This window comes from Mustela nigripes, chromosome 1 (genome assembly GCF_022355385.1).
Source record: "Mustela nigripes isolate SB6536 chromosome 1, MUSNIG.SB6536, whole genome shotgun sequence".
Classification (NCBI taxonomy): domain Eukaryota; kingdom Metazoa; phylum Chordata; class Mammalia; order Carnivora; family Mustelidae; genus Mustela; species Mustela nigripes.
Genome location: NC_081557.1, coordinates 213,729,037 through 213,749,108, shown reverse-complemented (window position 1 = coordinate 213,749,108; position 20,072 = coordinate 213,729,037). Strand labels below are relative to the sequence as shown.

Below are 20,072 nucleotides of genomic sequence, written 5' to 3'. Positions count from 1 at the left end.
GGTCACGAACACCAGCGCTGGTGAACTTTCTGGCCTTTCCTTCATCCCCCAGCATGTATGTTCTGACTAGAATGTTCTTTCCCTTCTCTTGCTACCAGACTCCAAGGTAACTTCCAAGACCCAGCTTTTTCAGCCAGGTCTCCTCTGGGTCACCTACTGTCCTTTGTGACATATCTTTCCTGGGTCAGTCTCTCCATGGCTTGGTGACTTTTAAAAAGCAAGTCTAAAATGAACAATCTACTTCTTTACCTTTGCATCAGAGAATGCAAAGTTTCTACTGCATTTCTACTGCATTGAAAGGTAAAAGTTTCTACGACTGAGAAACTGGCTCTGAAATAATGCTTTAATCAGAGAAACTAACCCGAATGAATGGAAAACAGATGTCAGTAATGAGGAAATTTATGTTCATAAGAAACTACTTAACATTTGATAGTTACTCCCTTAAGAGACGGTACAAGTTGGAATCATGGGGGAAATGTGTGTACTTTTTTTCTAGATGTTTATTTGATTTGGAACTGGTGCCTGTTCAGTGAAGTGCTTTCTTTATTTGGAATGTCATGACTGTATGGATGTTTGAATAGCAAATCAGGAGCCAAACCTTTCACTGCATGATTTAAGCTGCTGTTAATCAGGGAGGTGGCCCCTCTGAGCGTGTGCGTGGTGCATTGGGGGAGGCCGCAGAATCTGCGTGCTGGTATCTGAGTACTTGAATACGGTCTGACTTTCACACCCCTTGGAGGCCTGTAGGAATGCTATCATGTAGAGAGGCTTGTAGGTTTAAGATGAGGAGCTGGGGTGCTGGCACCAAGGGGAGGCCAGACCCATGAGAGGTTTGAGAAGTTAATGTAAGAAGGAGTCAAAGATCCGGGTCCAGGAGAGCAGACCTGGAGGGAAGGATGCTGTGGGTGTGGAAGGTGAGCATACCTAAGCCAGAGCATGGCCTTGCAATAAAAAGCAGATAGGCCCGCTTAGTAAGCATCGTTGAGTGCTGTCTGGGTACCAGCCCTACAGATGGCAGACCTGAAAGTCAGTCTCTACCCTCAAGAATTTGTAGTCCAGTAGAGAGCAGAGGCTGTGCACCAAAAAAAGATGACTCCAGACACTCGCATGGGCACAGGAGTCGTGAAGCACAGAGGAGGTGTACTCAGCCCACACTGGGGCACAGGGAAGCTTTCCAAATGAGGTGGTGTATGTACTGATTTTTGAAAGGTAAGTCGTGAGGTTAAGACAAACCAATAAACAAAACCTTTATTTAAATAGAGAAGGGTTAGTTGAGGTAGGGAGAGTAAGGTAGGTGATTCACCCAAGTGACACTCTTTTGTAGAAGAAAATGAGGCAGAGCCAGAGTGACAATCTTGTGAAGGCTCCAAGCTGTCTCTACGCCCCGTGTGAAGAGTATGCGGGGGGTCTGGGAGCTACTGCGGACAGTGTTGGGCGCAGCATTGTTATTGCACTTTCGTGGGCGACTGCAAACCCTTAGCTTTAAGGACCAGTCAGGGTTGTGATTTGTGTCAAGTGATGCCATTTTTGTGACCATGAAGAGCCCAGAGGTCTGCAGACTGACCCCACCACCTCTGGCAAGGAGTTCTTCCTGAACGTGGTTTCCAGCTGATGAAACAATGCCTCATGATCGTGCTGTTGTGGGAATTACATGATGTAATGCATGCAGTGACCTTTGCACTCAAGAAAGGTAATTATTTTTGTTAGTTATTTGGCAACAAGTTCTTCTTTTGGCTGAAGAAGACTACTTTGTATGTGCCAGCCCCTCCCCAGGTGCTTTCTGTGTCTCTCCTGATTTCATTGTTGTAACTGCTGTATTACCTGGAGGTTTTTTACGATCTCCATTTTATAAATGAGGCTCTTGTGGCTTGGGAAGATTAGGTTATTGCTCAAGGTCCCATGACTGAATGTCTGAACAGTAGTATCGGGTCTGACTGCAGTTTCTATAGGCTTCAAGGAATGTTTGCTGGCTTGACATGTTTATTTATCTTAATACCTTGGCAATATAACGGGATGTGGGCAAGGAAATTGAATAAGGAATCTTGATAGAAATCCTATCAGAAAGCTTGCTACTTGGCTCAGAATGTGCTCTCAAGGTCTCAGAGTTCAAGACTGTCAAATTTTATCATCTGTCTGTCTACCTTGTCTATCTTCCATCTATCTATCTATCTATCTATCTATCTATCTATCGTCTATCTATCTTGGCCGGGTGATTCGGAGGACGACTCAGATAAACTACTGACTGCTTAGGGAAGAAAATAAATAGAATTACGTGAGTTTAAAAAGTTCCATTGCATTGTTAACATGAATTGTCTTGTTGGGGCTAGGGAAACCACTGAACCTGAGAATTCCCCCAGGAAAATGTAAACAGTATTCATAAACTGGTCATGAGAGACGATCCACTGACACATAGTATTAGCCCAGCCCAGGTTGGGCTTATCCTTACACACAAAGTATAACTCAGGAGGTGGCAGGATGGTTCAGTAGATGAAAATCTATTCATATGATACCCCTCCATAATAGAACTCAGAAAAAAAAAAAAAAAACAAAACACAAGACCACCTCAACTGATGCAGAAAAAGCATTTGACAAGATCTAACACCCTTTTATGATAAAAAAAAAAAATTCAACAAAATGAGGATAAAAGGCAACTACCTCAACACAGTAGAGGCCATACATGAAAGCCCACAAATAACATCGCGCTCAGTGGTAGACAACTGAAGTGTCTCCTCTAAGAGCCGGAGCAAAGCAAGGATGCTTCCCCTCCCGACTTTTATTCAACTCGGCACTGGAATCCTAGCCAGAGCTGTTAGATAAGTGCTATAGCCTGAATGTTTCTGTCCTCCCCAAATTCTTATAGTATAATTTAGCCCCAGTGTGATGGTATTTGGAACTGAGGTTTTTGGGAGCTAGTTAGGTTATGAGGTCATGACCTTATAAGGCACTAGCTCCCTTCTACCTTCCACCGTGTAAGGACACAGCCAGATGACAACTATCCGTGAACCAGGACACAGGCCCTCCTTATGAAACACCAAATCTGCCAGTGCCTTGATTTAGAACTTGCCAGCCTCCAGATCTATGAGAAATAAATTTCTGTTCTTTATAAGTTATCCAGTGTATGGTATGCTGTTATAGCAGCTCAGACATAATAAGAGAGCAAGAAAAAAAAGTTACAAAAAAAAGTTTCCTACTTGGAAAGGAAGACATCAAACTATCTCTGTTTGCTGATGACATGGTCTTACATATAGAAATCCCTGAAGATTCCAAACAAAAACACTGTTCAGCCAAATTGAGGATATAAAGTTGATATGAAAAATCAGTTGTGTTTCTATACACTAATAACAAAAAAAGCTAAAAATTAAGAAATTAAGAAAACAATTCCATTTAGAATAGCATGAAAAAGAATAAAATATTTAGGAATAAGCTTCACCAAGGACACAAAGGACTTGTACACTGAGAACTGTGAAACATTGCTGAGAGGAATTAAAGACACAAATAAATGGCAAGATATCTCATGTTCATGGGTTGAATGTCATTACTTCCCAAGATGATCTACAGATTTAATGCAATCCTTATCAAAATCTTACTGGCATTTTTCACAGACATAGAGAAATTCATCCCTATTCATATGAAATATTAAGAGACCCTGAAATAGCCATAATAATTTTGAGAAAGAACGGAGTTGGAAGTCTCACACTTCCTGACTTCAAAACATATTACAAAGCTATAGTAATCAAAATGGTATGGTACCGGCATAAAGACAGACATTATGTCTTTGGGTGAAATAGAGAGAAAACCCAGAAATAAGCATTTGCACATATGGGCAAATGATCTTCAACAAAGGTGCCAAGACACTCAATGGGAAAAGAATTATTTCCTCAACAAACGATGTTGGGAAAGTGGCAATTCGTATGCAAAAGAATGAACTTGGATTCTTACCTTACACCGTAAAAAATAAACTCAGAATGGATTAAAGATCCAAATGTAAGACCTAAAATTATAAAACTCTTAGAAGAAAACATAGAGGAAATGATTCAAGACACTGAATTTGGCAATGACTTATGAGCTAAGTCACCAAAAGTGCAGGCAATAAAAGCAAAAGCAGATAAATGGGACAATCTCAAACTTAAAAGCTTTTGTGCATCAAAGGACATAATCAATGGAATGAAAATGCAAACTGTGGAATGGGAGAAAAAATTTGCGAATCATGTATCTGATAAGGGTTGATATACAGAATCCATAAAGTCTGTCTGTAACTTAACAACAACCACCCAAACAAATAACTTGATCAGAAAATGGAAAAGAAAAAAAAAAAAAGAAAATGGAAAAGGATAGATGTTTCTCCCAAGCACGATACACAAATGGTCCATAAGCACACGAAAAGATGGTCAACATCACTAACCATCAGAGAAATGCAAATGAAAACCTCAATGAGAGATCAGCTCACATCCACTTAAGATGGCTAGTGTAGAAACAAACAGAAAGTAACAAATGTTGGTAGGGATGTGGAGAAACTGGATACCTTGTGCAGTGTTGGTGGAAATACAAACGATGCACCCACTATGCAAAAGTATGTTGGTTCCTCAAAATATTAAGCAAAGAACTACCTTATGAACCAGCATTCACTTCTTGCAATATATCCAGAAGAATTGAAAGTGGGAGCGTGAAGATGTATCTGCACATTCATGTTGATAATGTTGTTCACAATAGCCAAGAGGCAGAAGCAACTCAAATGTCCACAAAGGATGAATGTATCAGCAGGATGTGATATAATGAAATACTACTCAGCTTTGAAAAGTAACAGATTCCTATCACATGCTCTCATGTGGATGAACCTTGAAGACATTATGCTAAGTGAAATGAGCCAGTCAGAAAGACAAATACTGATGATTTTACCTACATGGGGTGGCGAAAATAATTGAATTCATTTCATCAGAAAGGAGGATAGAGGTTGTCAAGGGCTAAGGGAGGAGAAATGGGGAGTTAGTCATGTTTAATAAATATAGAGTTTCGGTTTTGCAAGAAGAAAGAGTTCCAAAGATCTGTTGTACAAATGGAACAGTTACCTCTACTGAAGTGTATATTTAAAAATGGTTAAGATGGGGGCACCTGGGTGGCTCAGTGGATTAAAGCCTCTGCCTTCGGCTCAGGTCATGATCCCAGGGTCGTGGGATCGAGTCCCACATCGGGCTCTCTGCTCAGCGGGGAGCCTGCTACCTCCTTTCTCTACCTGCCTCTCTGCCTACTTGTGATCTCTGTCTGTCAAATAAATAAAATCTTTAAAAAAAAAATGGAGGGGTGCCTGGGTGGCTCAGTGGTTTAAAGCCTCTGCCTTCAGCTCAGGTCATGATCCCAGGGTCCTGGGATCGAGCCCCTCATTGGGCTCTCTGCTCAGCAGGGAGCCTGCTTCCTCCTCTCTGTCTGCCTCTCTGCCTACTTGTGATCTCTCTCTGTCAAATAAAAAAAAATGGTTAAGATGGGTTGGGGTGCCTGGGTGTCTCAGTCAGTTAAGTGTCTGACTCTTGATTTTGACTCAGGTCATGATCTGAGGGTTGTGAGACTGAGCCCTGCATTGGGCTGGGCATGGAGCCAGCTTAATATTCTCTCTCTCTCCCTCTGCCCCTCCCCCGACTCGTGAGCACAGGTACAGTGTTCTCTGCTGCTCTTTCTCTCTCTCTCCCTCAAAAAGAAAAAAAAAAAGATTAAGATGGCAAATTTTATGGGTTTTATTTTTAAACCACAATTTATATATATTCCGGCAAAGACAAAAAAGAGAGAGAGAGAGAAAGGTGCTACTTAAACATGGCAAAATCTTATTAATCCTTGAATCTGGTGTGGTGCATATGAGGTTCACTGGATTTTTTTTTTAAGTAAGTTTTACACCCTTGTGGATCTTGAACTCACAACCCTGAGATCAAGAGTGCCATGATCTACTGACTGAGCCAACCAGGTTCCCTGGTTCCCTGAATTTTATTTAATTCTGTGCATGTTTGAATTTTCATAATGAAAAACAGAAGCCCCAAAGGGTCTTACGTTTACGATCTTAAGGACTTGGCACTTGCCTTGGTGACATTTGATTTCTTTTGAGAATATCAAAAGTTATTTTGATAACCAGACACGTAAAGCCTTAATAGATGGGCTAAAGAACTGTGAGCAGAGAAAATAAGTTTGTATTTCCTATTCTGCTTGGAAAACGTACTAAAAGGCGTTGAGGAGAAAATGTGCCTGAGGGTTGGAAACTCCTCTCTCCCTAGAGCAGCCAGCCTACTTGAACTCATGGTGGAACCCTGCGCCCCTAGGCCCTGTTCCTCTTATACTCTAACACTCATTTTTATAACTGTCACCTCCTCATCCTCTGCTTCTCCCACAAAGTCTGACAGGGTTCTGTCTGAGGCTTTGGCTGGTATGCCCAGGCCAGACTGTCCAACAAATGTCACTGAGCCTCTAGCCTGGCCCGAGTACTGCTCTGGGCACTGGGGTTAGGGGGTTAGGGTCAGCCATGAATGGAGAAGACTCAGTCCTGCTCTCAGGGACAGTCAGCAAACAGTTGCCTGGAGCATGCCAGGGGGTGATGAGGGCTCTAGAGGAAAACCAGGGGGAGGAGAGAATAGGAGGAGGTGGGAAAGTTCTCTTTTAGACAGACGGTCAGCAAAGGCCTGCCCAACTTCCGGACCCCAATCTCCAACTCCACTCGGATATCCAGTGGACATCTCACACTTTGCAAGTCCTTCGCTAATTTACCCCAAACCCATCTTTCTGCCATCTTTCCCCTCTGTCAATGGCAACTCTCTTTTCCCAGTTGCTCAAGTTACAAAGCTGACATCATCTGCCTCGCTTTCAAAACTCCTGTTCAGTTCAGGCAGAAACCCTGCTGCTTCTCCCTTCCAGAGGCCCTGAATCTCACCCCTTCTTTTCACCTCTTTCACTGCTACCTTGGTCCCAGTCGCCACCACCACTCTCTTGGGTTTCACCCTTGCTCTTTGCCTCGTCTGTATTCTGTTCTCGCACCTTCCAGAGTCAACCGCTTAACATGGCATCTTGCAGCCTTAAGTCAGAGCAGACCCTCTGGCAGCCCTCATCTCACGGGGACTGAAAGTGTAGGGGCCCACAGGCTCCTCCCTTCTGGTCTCATTTCCTATTTTTCCTCCTTGCTCACTCTGTCAACCAGGGGGTCCTGGTCCTTGCTGTGCTGTAACCATACTGAGCACACTCTTGCATTAAGAGCTCTTTTCTATTAGTGCCTGGGTGGCTCAGTTAGGTAAGCAGCATCTGCCTTCGGCTTGGGTCATGATCCTGGGCTCCCCGGATTGATTCCCACATCGGGCTCCCTACTGGAGCCTGCTTCTTCCTCTCCCTCTGCTCCTTCCCCACTCATGCTCTCTCTTAAATAAATAAACAAAATCTTTAAAAAAAAAAAAAAGAGCACTTTTCTCAGGGATCTTCCATATTCCTCCAAGCCTCTGCTCAAACACGGTCGGACTGGAGAGGCCTTCCCCTGACGACCCTTCAAAAAATAGCAGCCCTCCCTGACACCCACTGCTTCTAGGCCAGCTTGGTCTTTACCTGCCTCTGCCGCACTTCCCACAGACTGCCATACTGTATCTCCATCATGCCTAACTCACATTCTCTTTTTCCCTCTCACCCCCCAACTGGAATACAAACTCTTTGGAGGTATTAAGGTATTCTGTTCTTGTCCTCACTTTGCAAATAAAGAAACTGAATTTTAGAGAGCTGGGGGGGAAATTGCCCAAGCGAGTAAGAAACAGACAGGTAGAGATTGGTACCCTCACTCATTTGACCCCAAAGACTATGGTCTTCATTGCTACAACTTCCTGGCCCTTGTGCCCCAAGGTTGCAGAAGGCATGGGTGGAGAGCTTTCCTTGAGGGGGAACCAAAGCCTGGGATGCACAGGTGGTCACGAGGCATTCTGAGGTCAGCACACAGTCATGTAGGTGGGGACAGATGGGAGAGGAGAGGAAACAGCAGAGAACATAGGGTCTTGGGACCCAGAACAAAGAAGGAGTGTGGATTTTATGTGATGCTCATCACAGACTTCTGAGTAGGAAAGCAGCCTACAGAGTTTTAAAGAAAGATGAACATGGTGGCTTAAAAATATGTCCATAAATTTTTCCAACAGACACACCTCTCTTTAAAGGGGAAGCCTGATGTCCCTCCCCTTGATAGTAGGCTGGACTCAATGCTATACTTGTAACAAAAGGCAGAGGTATGTGATTTCCCAGGCTGCCTCTACCTAGCTCAGCGTGCATGTTTTTCTGCTCACATTTATGTGTTTCCAAGCTATCTGTCTGGATGCCTCCTCCACCAACACTCCCTCATGACTCCTACACACCCTTCAGCATGTGTTCCTCTGTCGCTCCGTGGTGCCCCTGGCCCTGCTTCAGCCCAGAGTCTTTGCTGTATTTCTCATGGCTCTTGTCAACGCCAGTCCCTCATCTGTCTCTTGCTTTACTGTGTGTTGGTGTCACGAACGAGATCTGTCCTGCGATCTTGACCCATGGCTGGCTTTCTGCTCATCTTGGCCTCTCGTTTCCGATGCATGCCTGGCCCCCCAGGCTTTTTACCCACCAGGTGCCCCCAGCTCACTCATAGGGCTGTTTTCTTTACCTTTTGGCCCACTTGTGCTGCCAACTAACAACAGTGTTAGCTACCCAGGGATGTCCAGACACCCGCTCGTCATGACCTTGTTCAGGCAGGCACATCTTAGCTTTCCACTGATCTCCTTTTCTCCAAATCAGAAGGAGAGCCTTTAAAAATTTTTAACTTTTGGACTAATGCAAAGTCCAAAAGTCTCTTAGGTGTAGAAAAGCTGAGTCACTGTGCATTATCTATGTAATATGCTAGTGTATTTGTTACTGTGCATGCTATTTAAAGTACGTACATGCCTTTTTAAAATTTCATCCTCACAACCACTCCCATGATAGTAAATAGTAATTTTCCTATTTTAGGAATAAGGAACGAATTGACTTTTTATTAAGAGACTGGGTGGCTCAGTAGGTTAAGTGTCTGCCTTCAGCTCAGGTCATGATCTCAGGGTCCTGGGATGGAGCCCGGCATAGGGCTCCCTGCTCAGCGGGGAGTGTGCTTCTCCCTCTCTCCACTCATGCTCTCTCTCTCACTCTTTCTCAAATAAATAAATAAAATCTTAGAAGAAGAGTTTTATTATTGGCCAACCTCTCTGACCCTTTTTCCCTTGATTTAAAAATAACTACTAAATGGGACACGTGGGTGGTTCATTGGGTTGAGCATCCAGCTCTAGGTTGTGGCTGAGGTTGGAATCTCAGGGTTGTGGGATCGAGCCCTAGCTGAGCTCCGCACGGGGCATGGGGTCTGCTGAAGATTCTCTCCCTCTGCCCCACACACCCTCACATGTGCACACATTCTGTCTCTCAATTCATAAATAAATAAATAAATAAAATCTTAAAAAATATAAAATATAAAAATAACTACTTAATTATCCAATAGTTATGCTATGGACTGAATTGTGTCTCTGAAGAATTCTTATGTTGAAGCCCTAGCTCCTTATGTGACCATATTTGGAGAGAGGGCCTCTGAGGAGGTAATGGAGGTTAAATGGAGTTACACAGTGAGACCCTGATAAGTAGGATTCGTGTCCTTATAAACTCAGACACCTGAGTGTCTAAAGCAGGAAGAGAGGCCTTGCAGGAAACCCACCACCCAGGCACCCTGGCTTGAACTTCCAGCTTCCAGAATTACAAGAACATAGCCGTCTGAGTTACCTGGGCTATGGTATTTTATTGTGGTAGCCTGAACTATGACAAGTTGTAATCTTCAATAACGAGTAATTTTGAGCATTTCGAAAGAAAAGTGACTCTATGGGATAAAGTTTGGTTCTGTTTTCCTAATTTGTAACAGTCCTATGATATCATCGCTCTTAGATGGGAACCACATTTTTCTTAGGGTTGGACTTCGGATGGGTTTGCTTCCAAAGCCCTCTGGTTTCTAATAGTGACTTTTTTCCTCAGCCCTGCTGCAGGGAGACAGGGTAACCAATTGTGTAATGATTAACAACTGAAAAGTGTTCCACACCTTCTCCTGTAGTCTAATCCACTTCTCATGAAAAGCCATAAGCAAGGGATAACCCTTTTCTCTACAATTGAGCAGCTAATTAATGATGTCCTTGGTAGTGGAGGTTCTTGGAAGGGGGAAGAATATGCATGTGTGTGTGTAGGGGTCCCCGAGGGCCAAGACCATTGAGACCCTCCCAAGTTCCCTGGAGTCTTGCAACATCTGATTCAAGGCCCACTTCTTGAGCTTGGGTGGCTTCCTAACCATTCACCCTCCCTTGAATTTCTACAAATTTGAACACCTGTTACTATTCCTATTTCAAGTAATACTTACAAACACATGCGGCTATATAAACATGTCCTGAAGCTATGTGTCTTGTCTCCCAGACAGATGCTAACCTAGAAAATTATCCACAGAGTTGGGGTAAAGTGGGTGGAGAGGTGGCGGCCATGAATGAGAAATACGACCCATTAAAAATTCCCATATGGCTCTGTGCTGATCACAGTAAGCAATTAATTAATACTGGCTGAACTTGATGTGGGGACACTTACTCCGTGGGCCACGACGGCTTGTTATGCTCAGGGGCCGAGTGTCAGAATCTTCCTGCATGGGCTCCTGCTGGTCACCCAAGTGGGGATTTTCAGACACCATTTCCTCGGGGCCACCAGCAGTGGGCAGCTGTGGGCACAAGGTTAGAGATGGTTACTCCCAGGGCTTCTATTGACTTAGATCCTATCTGGGGATGAGGTGGGTCACTCATCGAGGAGAAAGACTCCAATACTATTCAGATCTAGATATCCGTGGTCCTGTCACCTGCGTCAGAAAAGGGATGCCAACCCTGAGTTTGTCTAAGAGGGTTCTTGTGAAATTACCGAGGCCTCCCACATAAAATAAATATTTCCACTATTTCTATGTATACTGTGCAGAGCTCTGCAGAAATTGGGTAGAAAAGGGAAGCAGAAAAGCTATGGCCAAACTATGTGATCCTGACTCCAAATCATCTGGAAACAGCTGCCAAAGTGTCCCCGGATGATTCAGGGCAAAGAATAGCCTTTGATTCCTTCCCCAGCTCCCCGAGGAGGAAGGGAGGCTGGTGTACAGGGAGGTGGCAGTGGAGGCCAAGGCTGAGTGACGGCTTTTGGAGCCAAAGGCTTGCCTCTGAGCTCAGATGAACCTTGGGACTTTGGGCAAGTTACTTGACTGCCTAGCTTCCTTCCTTCCCATCTTATAGTAGGGAGATAAAAATAGCCCATTCATGGAGATGCTTGCTGCAAAGTATCAGGCCAGGAGCAAAGCGCAGACATTTTGATTTAAATGAGTGGCGTGGGTTGGATCTGAGGCACCATCCTAAAAAAACAACAACAACCTTCCTCCCAGAACAACATTCCTCCCAGATTCCATTCTGAAGTGCCACTGGCATTAAGAAACAGTCTTCTGGATTTCTGGCAATGCCCCCTCCCCCCCGCAACCTCTGCCCCCGCTCAAACTGCTCCTGCTCCGCTCAAACTGCTCCTGCTCCGTGGTCTGCTAGTCTGGTATTAAGCTCTCCTTCCCATCCCTTCTTTTTCGGGTCCTGTCTTGGTTCGCGCCTGTCACCCCTGCTCACTGTGCCTGTGGTCCTTGAGCTAAGGGCTTGCATTCTTTCTGTCTGTGCTGGGTCCCCTGCCCTGGCTGCAGAGCCTCTGAGGGATCCTGTAGGAAGGGGTTAAAGCTCCCTCAGTGGCCAGAGAGACCAGCCACGTGGCTGGCAGCGCCTGCCTCCCGCGCCCTGGTCCTCCCCTGGGCTGCTCCATCCCAGCTGCAGGAGAGGCAGAGGTCGCCTCTCAGCCCCTCCCAGCTGGAGTGTGCTGGGTAGGGGTGGGGGCCGGTGGAGAGAGGGTGTTTCTCCCAGACTTCGATCCCCTGGTGTCCTCCCCACCTCCCAGCCACCCTCTCTAGGCAGTCCCATCACGTGGCCGCTGGCTCAAAATGGCGCTCTCTCTCTTCCCTCCCCTGCTGGGATCTCCATTTTTCCAAGAAAACTGCCGCTCCAGAAGAACTTCCCTGCTTCCCTTTTCTCTGAGGAAAGGGGTTCCTGAGCACGGGGATTTATTTACCTTGAGAACGCTGGTCTTGCTGGGGGATGGATGCTCCCAGACCAGGAGCGTCACTCTTGTGGAGGAGAGCTGGGGGGTGGGGGGCCTGCTGGTTTAGACCGCAGCTGAATTGGTATTTGAAATTGGAGAAAGGGGGAATTCCCCAGGATTCGTAATCCTGCACTGCCATCTATCGCCAGCCTCAGTTCACGGCCTCTCAAAAGACTCCGCCTTCCCTCTTCTCTGGCTTTCTCTCAGGAGACCTGAGGAACCTCAGAAGGAAAACGCTCAGATTATCGACCAGGGCCTCCTTATGAGGGTCACCTGTGAGGCCCCACACAGGTCCTACACTCTGCACCTTTCATCCGCATCCCTGCCTTTTCCAGGGGGCACCCTCAGAAGGAGGTGTGGTCCCCTGCAGGTGGGAGCATCTTGCTAACTAGTCTGATGCACAGACACCTGCTCCCTAGCCCTACCTACCTGTTTCTTTCTTTTTTGTCTTGCAGTCTTTGAGGTCTTCTTCTGCCTTCCCACACCTGTGTCCTCATCGTTTTCGATGAACTCCTTTGAAAAAATGCAAAGGGAAGAGTCATCACTTGGTCCCCCTGTCAGTTGGGAAACAAAACCCAGTAAGGCAGGGAGGGGGCATTTTAGGTATTAACATTAAAATAGCCATCTTGTCCCTCCCCAAAACTTGAATGTGAGCAAAGGGACAGCTGCCATGGTTTGAGCAGCCACCAGCATCCACTCTTCTCAAAATAGTCATGGTCTTGAAAAGTTGTATCCAAATGGAAACGTCATAAATGGGGTGTTGTTGGAGCCTCCACTGTCCCAGATCCTCATTTGTGCATAGGACGTCACTGTGTTTCCAGAGAGACCCCATTACCTCAAAACGCATGATCTAATGATGGCCAAAGACAAGTGAATCTGCCAGGATAGCAGGTGTGTCCAGAGGAGCACAGGATAACATCAGAATCAGACCTGGGGTTCCAAGGGCTGGGCTCCTCTGCACCCTTAGTCTCAGTCTCAGGTCAGGAATAATGAAGATACATGTCCAATCAACATGGGGTTTCAATTTTAAAAAAATGTTTGCAGGTCTTTTTGAAAACAGAGAAACTCTTTCACAGTGCAAACTTTGTTCTCTTTTTCCACGTTGCGCTTTCTAAAGTTTTACTTATAAAATGGTAGAGCTGAATGCTCAGAAGTGTTCAAGCTTTAAACTTCTCTGGTTCTAGTGTTTTATAAACTGGGCTACAAACACCTCTGAATGTGAGCGAGGTTGCAAGGTAAACCCGGAACCTCATCCGTTTATACCGAAGTCATTAGAAAGGTGTTCAAAACGAAACTGGGATTTTCGTTGCTGAGACAGCCTCCAATTTCACATCCCTGCCCTTGGTCATCGAGCTTAGAGATGGCAAGAACTTCGGTTAGTGGAGGGAACTGAGGTCCTAACCAGCGAATGTTCAGAGCTTGGGCTCTCTTTTGTCCAAGGGACCTGATCTCCCTCACTCATCATCTAGGTGCAAGTCCCATTCTCACCGGGGCTTCATGACTCAGGGCCACCAGGTAGGGGGTATTCTTATCTTAGGAGTTGGCCAACTTGGGTTATAGGATATTGGTAAGACTGAGATGTGCAAATATGCCCTTAACTCATGTTTAAGCTCTCACTGGCTTAGAACAGATCTGTGGAAAATTTGGGTTTTGTTTTGGTTTAATTGTTTTTTGTTTGCTTGCTTGCCAATAATGTTTTGATTCTCTGTCAGTGGGAAACTGTCTAGTAGGACTACAAATCAGGTAGAACAGAAACTCCATGAAGGCACAGGGTTTTGCTTGTTGCTGTAACCCCAGAGACCAGAGGCACTATAAATGTTTGTTGCATGAATGCATAAGCTGATGTGGTTTGTCAGAATTGGCTTCAAGCAAACCTGCTTGGTTTTAGCTAGCTCCTTCTGGCTTCAGAAGTCCTCAGTAGAAAACAGCCTATTTTCTCCATTTCTGCCTCTGTGGTTTCAAGTCAGTGAGCCTTGGAGCTAGGAAAGAAGATAGGCTTTAGGGCAGTAGCTTCTCCATTCAGAGGTCTATGGTCTCCTAACAGGAGATGGTCTTCCTTCTCTGTCCTAGATCGTGTTCAATGATGTTTTGTACATGATGGGTTGGAAATTGCAGGAGTCCTTGTGACAGAAGATTTCATTAGTGGTTATAATCTATGATTATTACCTTCACTCTGAATTTCTCTGCAAATCAATGTGCTTCAGTGGAGCTGACTCAGCTGCAGGTGATAACTCAAAATGGCTGTGCGTCGGAATTCATGAAATGGAGACCAAGCAGCCCAGAGCATTCACAGACAGCCCGCAAGGATGCATTTCCTACACCTCAGCCCCCATCCCCACCACGTGCCTGGCTTAGGACCCTCTGCATGCAGCCTGTGTGCAGAAAATGCTTGTTGCTGACCTAACGTCCTCACTCACAAACACGTGCGACACGAATGCAGTGCCCACACAAACATACCTTTAGGGGAACATCCAAGCAACCACTTACCTCTGTGATTATTTTTACTTTTTCTTCCTTGGGATTCATTTTGGCTGCAATGGCAGTTCCTGGACAGGAGGAAAAACACAGAAAACAAAGAAGTCAGACCTTTGAAAATCAGTGAAACATCATTCTTCCTATCCATAAATAGAAAGCTGACCTCGATGGTCAATGAAGTGTTAGAGCTGAGTAAATGTTTCATTCCCAAGGGATATGTGCTTGCAGACCGAGATTGGTGTAAACGAACCCCAGAGGAAAATAAAGAATGCTAGATCCTTCTGACCCCATAAGCCCAGCAATGAGCCCAACCATGAACCTGGCACCACTGTGAAGCAGGTGGAAGTGAGAAAGAGTTCTGCCCTTGGAGTCAGAGGCTCCTGGTGGCCATCCAGTCCACAGCTTCCCCTTTCCCCTCAAACCCCACCTCCCCAACCCAGGCTCACTCTCCTTTCTTGGCTTTGATTCTCAGTTCACTGGAAAGAGAGATGACATGACACCTGCGGGGCTCTCCCCACCTCCTGCCCCTCTCCCACCCTCTTTTGCTTCCACTCACTGCCGAGCCCGTCCCTGCTCCCATCGAGGCTGGGACCTCACCCTGTGCACCAGGCCCCAACCCTCCTCTGGGACCTTGAATTGACAATTTTGCCCTTTCCTCTGAATAATTACGTCTTCCTGCTATATTGGCTCATTTCCCTCCATGAAAAAAAAGTGTTGCAATTGCCCCCCCCCCTTTTAAAAGATTTTATTTATTTATTTGACAGAGAGAGAGAGATCACAAGCAGGCAGAGAGGCAGGCAGAGAGGAGGAAGCAGGCTCCCTGCTGAGCAGAGACTGGATCCCAGGACTCAGAGATTATGACCCAAGCCGAAGGCGGCTTAACCCACGGAGCCACCCAGGCTCCCCCAATTGGCCCCTTCGTTAAAAGAGCTCTTTCTGGAGGTGCCTGGGTGGCTTAGTAAGTTGGGCATCTGCCTTTTGCTCAGATCATGATCCCAGGGTCCTGGGACTGAGCCCTGCATTGGGCTCTCTGTTCCATGCGGAACCTGCTTCTTCCTCTTCCTCTGTGTGTGTGCTCTCTCTCTCTTTCTCAAATAAATGAATAAATCTTCAAAAAAAAAAAAAAAAAAAGGGCTCTCTCTGGACTTCACTTCTCTTTCTACCTAGTGCTCAGTTTTACAGCCTTCTACAGGAAAACTTCTCAAACCCTCTTTCTGAGTCAGTTTGCTGGGCTCAGCACTCCCTGGAACTCCTCTTGTCCGGGTCTCCAGTGGCCCTGCTTTGCCACATCTAATGATCAATCCTTAGTGCTCATCTTATTCGACCCTCAGAGGCATTTAGTAACAAAAGTGACCCATCACCTCCTTTTTTCTTGAAGTAGTTTCTTCACTTGGCTTCTGTGATGTGTTCTTTCTTGACGTTCCTCCTACATCCCTCAGGCTCCCAGACTTCTCTGTACCTGTCTGCATCTCCCAGAAGACCATGCATGGGGCTCTGCTTTGCCCTACTCATCTCCTTACTCTGTCTCTTGGCTTTAAATGCTGCCTGTCTACTGACACTCCCCACCCAGAGCTCCAGACTCAAATATCTAGATGCTCGATGGATACCTTCACTTGGCCTAACATGCCCCAGGTGAAGCTCCATCTCATGACCCCCTGCTCTGCTTGTGCTGCAATCTTCCTTGTTGCAACAGACAGAACTCACTCGTCTTAAGCCAGAAGCCCTGGATTCCTTGACTCCTCTGTGACTCTCACACGTCACACTACATGCAATTCATGGAAATCCTGCCAGCTTTGCCTTCAAGTTACATTGAGAACAATCTCTGAGAACCTCTAAGCACTTCTAAGCACCCCAATTCACCTCTAAACACTCTACTGTTCTCATCCTGGTCAGGCACCGCTGTCTCTCACATGGCTTCTTCTAAGACCCTTCTAATCTCTCTGCTTCCCACCTTGCTCATCCAGTTTGTTCTTCCAAGCGGGTGAATTGTTTAAAATTCCAGCGCAATCATGTCCTTCCTGTACTCAAAATCCAATGACTTCCTTTTTTCAACAGAGTAAAATTCCAAACCCTTTAAGTTGCCTACAGGGCTCTGTATGATCTGCATTGGACTCCTCTGGCCTCAGGGCCTTTGTACTTGCCGTTTCCTCTGCCTAAAACTCTCTTGCCCAAGATAACCGCATAGCTCTTTGTCTCTTTTAATTCCTTCAGGACCTTACAGAGACCCTTCAGAGAAGGCCTCCCAGAAAACTCATAATACAATGATAACCTGCCTCCATCACCCTCCTGGGACTCCCTAACTACCTTATAATGATTTCTTTTTCCATAATATTTATTGCCACTCTACATATTTATTTATTATTATCTGTCCATTCCTGTTAGAATATAAGCTGCACGAGGGCGGGGACATTTGTTCATTGTTTATGCCCAGAACCTAAGAGTATGGCACACTGTAGACATTCAATAAATGTGTTTCAAATGAATGACTGAATCACTATTTATTGGCGGTGTCTCCTGTGGCCACCTTCTGGAGCCCTTTTAAATCTTCACTGTCCTCTCTGGGCTGCCAGAGGATCAAATGGGAGAACACGGTGGAGAACGACTGGGGCTGATGAATCATAAGCCCTTCCTAATATCCCAGGATCCAAATCTCAGCTGGGCCCTGTCATTTAAGCAGCTCATCTGAGGTGTCCAAGGTTGCCCTGACCCTGATGGGGAATTAGCATATTTAAGGGACACAACGCATCTGAAAATCTGAGGTCTCCCTTCCAGACCTCCTCACAGGCTCCCAGAAATAGCAGAAGGAAGCTGATGACAGCAGCTCAGAAAAGAAAAGGACCGAGGAGGTGATCCCGACAGAACAAGGGGCAGAAAACAAGAACAGAATGCCGAAGGACACAAAACTCTCTAGTGAACAACTCTGGTAATTATGAGCTGGAAAAAAAGAACTGTGATTTATTTTAGGAAAGAAAGATTCATTCTCAATAAATACACACAAAAAAGTTAGATACGAAACAAATAGAAGTAAAAGTGAAAAATGTAACGGAGTTGATTTTTTTCTCCTCATTCTTTCCTGATCATTACCTTTGAATGAGTTTCTCAGGAAATCAACTGACATCAAAATTTATTTTTCATGAGCACGGTTCCTAAGAAAAGATCAATCAATCAATACCGCCTGACTTTAATATGCAGCCTGTCATCACCAACTGCATTGAGCACGTGTTAGTATATTCCTATTGGCATCATCAAAATAAGAGCCATGGTTTACTGCAGACTGACTTCGTGCTATCTCCAGATGTACGATACCCCCAGACCTTACGACCGTTCCGTTCCCATGTGAGGGACAAAAGCTTCTCCTGAGGTTAGCCTCTGACAGGTTACATGCTTTGTCCAAGATTATGGTCATTACAGGTCACATTCGGAATCAGGACTTGGTGATTCCACGGTGCTCCCCATGCCACTCTTCCCCTCTGTCTCACCGTTTACTCCTGGTTTTGTAAAGCTATCAGTGGCTAGTGTATGCTAGTCCACTATCCTGGAACTATACACAGTTGAAAACTCCAGAGTATTTTCCCAGTGAGAAAGAGCTTTGGCTCCTTAAGGTCAATGATTTATTTAACTTAGTGCAGAAACCCAAAGGCATTTTTCTAGGGAAGTACTGATCCCTTCATCCAAACAAATGCCCTGTCTCTGAGGGTCATGAGTGGATCAGGGTCATAACCGGAGGACACTGTGACAAATTCTATAGGACGCAGGGAAAAGAATGAAAGTGTATGATATAAGATGCACTACATCTCACCTTGGGCTGCTTAAAGAATAACATAGTATGAGCGTCCTATTCCAAAACAGTGCGAACATGGGTGTATAGAAATACTGAGACCTTTGTAAAACATATGAACCTGGGTTCCCATTCCAGCTCTATTTATCAGCTGGGTGATCTCAAGGCAATGCCATCACCTCTCTGAGACACATTTCTTCTCCTGTAAATTTGCGATGCTAATTCTTACCTCCTGATGATTCTAGAAGGACTAGATGATAAGAGTGTGTGGGTAAAATACCTAGCATGGACTAGGATCTGGAGATTGGCAAGTGTTATTATTAAGAAAAGGTGATGTTATAGAGGGAAAGTAAAAGATAGAAGTGGAGATGAAAAAAGAGCTCAGAGGACAGAAAGGGACCCGTAAGAAAGAACAGAGGTGGCATTGAAGTTCCTCATTACTATCTTTGGTTCCCACTTTCAACCTCCCGGCTCCAAAACCCAAGGTCCTTGCTTTCCCCCCATCAGCTGAGCCCCGGGGAGTTTCCCTTCTCATTGGTGCTTCTGAAACCCCCCTCAACCCAGCCCCATATGCCCACAGGCATTTCCTCTCTGTGTACTGAGCTTAGTTTGTTCTGTCCTAGCCTGCTAGGGATGTAGCCTGGAAACCTGGCAAGTGCTACACGCACCCCTTCTAAATTCATAATCTAATTCTACAAGGGAGTCCAGCCACCACTTCCCTTTGTGTAAGGTTAGTGACATATAGCTTTATAGAATCATTTAATCAGCTTGACATAACACGTATTACCCTGGAAGGGTATGTTTAAATGCCACACTTGAGCTACGCTCTATGGCCTATGCCCCATGCATTTATGTGATGAACTAAGGGCTCCCAGGCCCTCCCTGGGAGTAGTTCATTATGCTTCAAGCATGTTCAACTCTTTTATAAATATCTGATGGCCCTTACCCCATCTGTTTATAGGTCTGTCTTCCAAGTAAATTCTGAGCTTCTGACCCAGTCTAATGCATTTCTATACATTCTGAACTATAGCACTTTGCCTGTGCATTGTTCATGCTCGATAAATATTGGCAAGAACAACTCTTTAAATGCACTCTAGGAGACAGACATAGAGAGATAGTTCATTCTGGAGCTGAATTTGTCTGCAGAAGAGGTTATATGAAAATCCAGTAACAGACACATCTTTCCCATGAGACCATTAGCTTTCCACAGCCCCTTTCTACAAAGAAGGCAAACTAGCAGTATAAATAACAGCTAGCAGATTTCCTTGTGGTTTTTTGGAGTGGTGATCCCCCTTCCCTTTGCCTGTAATGGCTCTTTCTCTGCCTAATGACAAGCAGAATGAAGTTTGCAATAATTAGAACTTTGCCCCTAGAATCACTTTGAACTGAAAGACTCAGAAATGTAACAGGCAGCAAATGTTTCCGGGAGACCAGAATGCAACAGGACGGCATGAAAATCCCAGGACGGAAGCAGAGCGACCATCTGGGAGGAATTCCACCCAGGGGCAGGGATGAGCCAGACTTCCATTTCCTGCAAACCAGGCACCAGACAGCCGCTTGAATCAAAGCAGCCCGAGGAATGCTCTATGATTCAATTCCAGAAAGTAAAACATAAATCACAGTGATGAGAACCCCTACGCTTACA

The 20,072-nt window shown here is 45.4% G+C and overlaps 1 protein-coding gene across 4 annotated transcripts in view; it reads right to left on the bottom strand.

The window, feature by feature from the left end:
• Positions 1-20,072, bottom strand: part of CC2D2A (coiled-coil and C2 domain containing 2A) — a 136,520-nt gene that overhangs the window by 116,185 nt on the left and 263 nt on the right. For 2 of the 4 annotated variants that reach the window (XM_059381164.1, XM_059381168.1), the window contains exons 2-4: positions 14,662-14,720; positions 12,604-12,687; positions 10,600-10,726 (exon numbers count right to left, since the gene is read on the bottom strand). In XM_059381164.1, coding sequence (XP_059237147.1) covers positions 10,600-10,726; positions 12,604-12,687; positions 14,662-14,700 — 250 coding nt within the window. In that variant the 5' untranslated portion in view covers positions 14,701-14,720. Of the gene's footprint in view, positions 1-10,599; positions 10,727-11,654; positions 11,720-12,144; positions 12,396-12,603; positions 12,688-14,661; positions 14,721-20,072 lie in introns of those variants that run through there. The other 2 variants (XM_059381167.1, XM_059381166.1) reach the window with 2 other exon arrangements.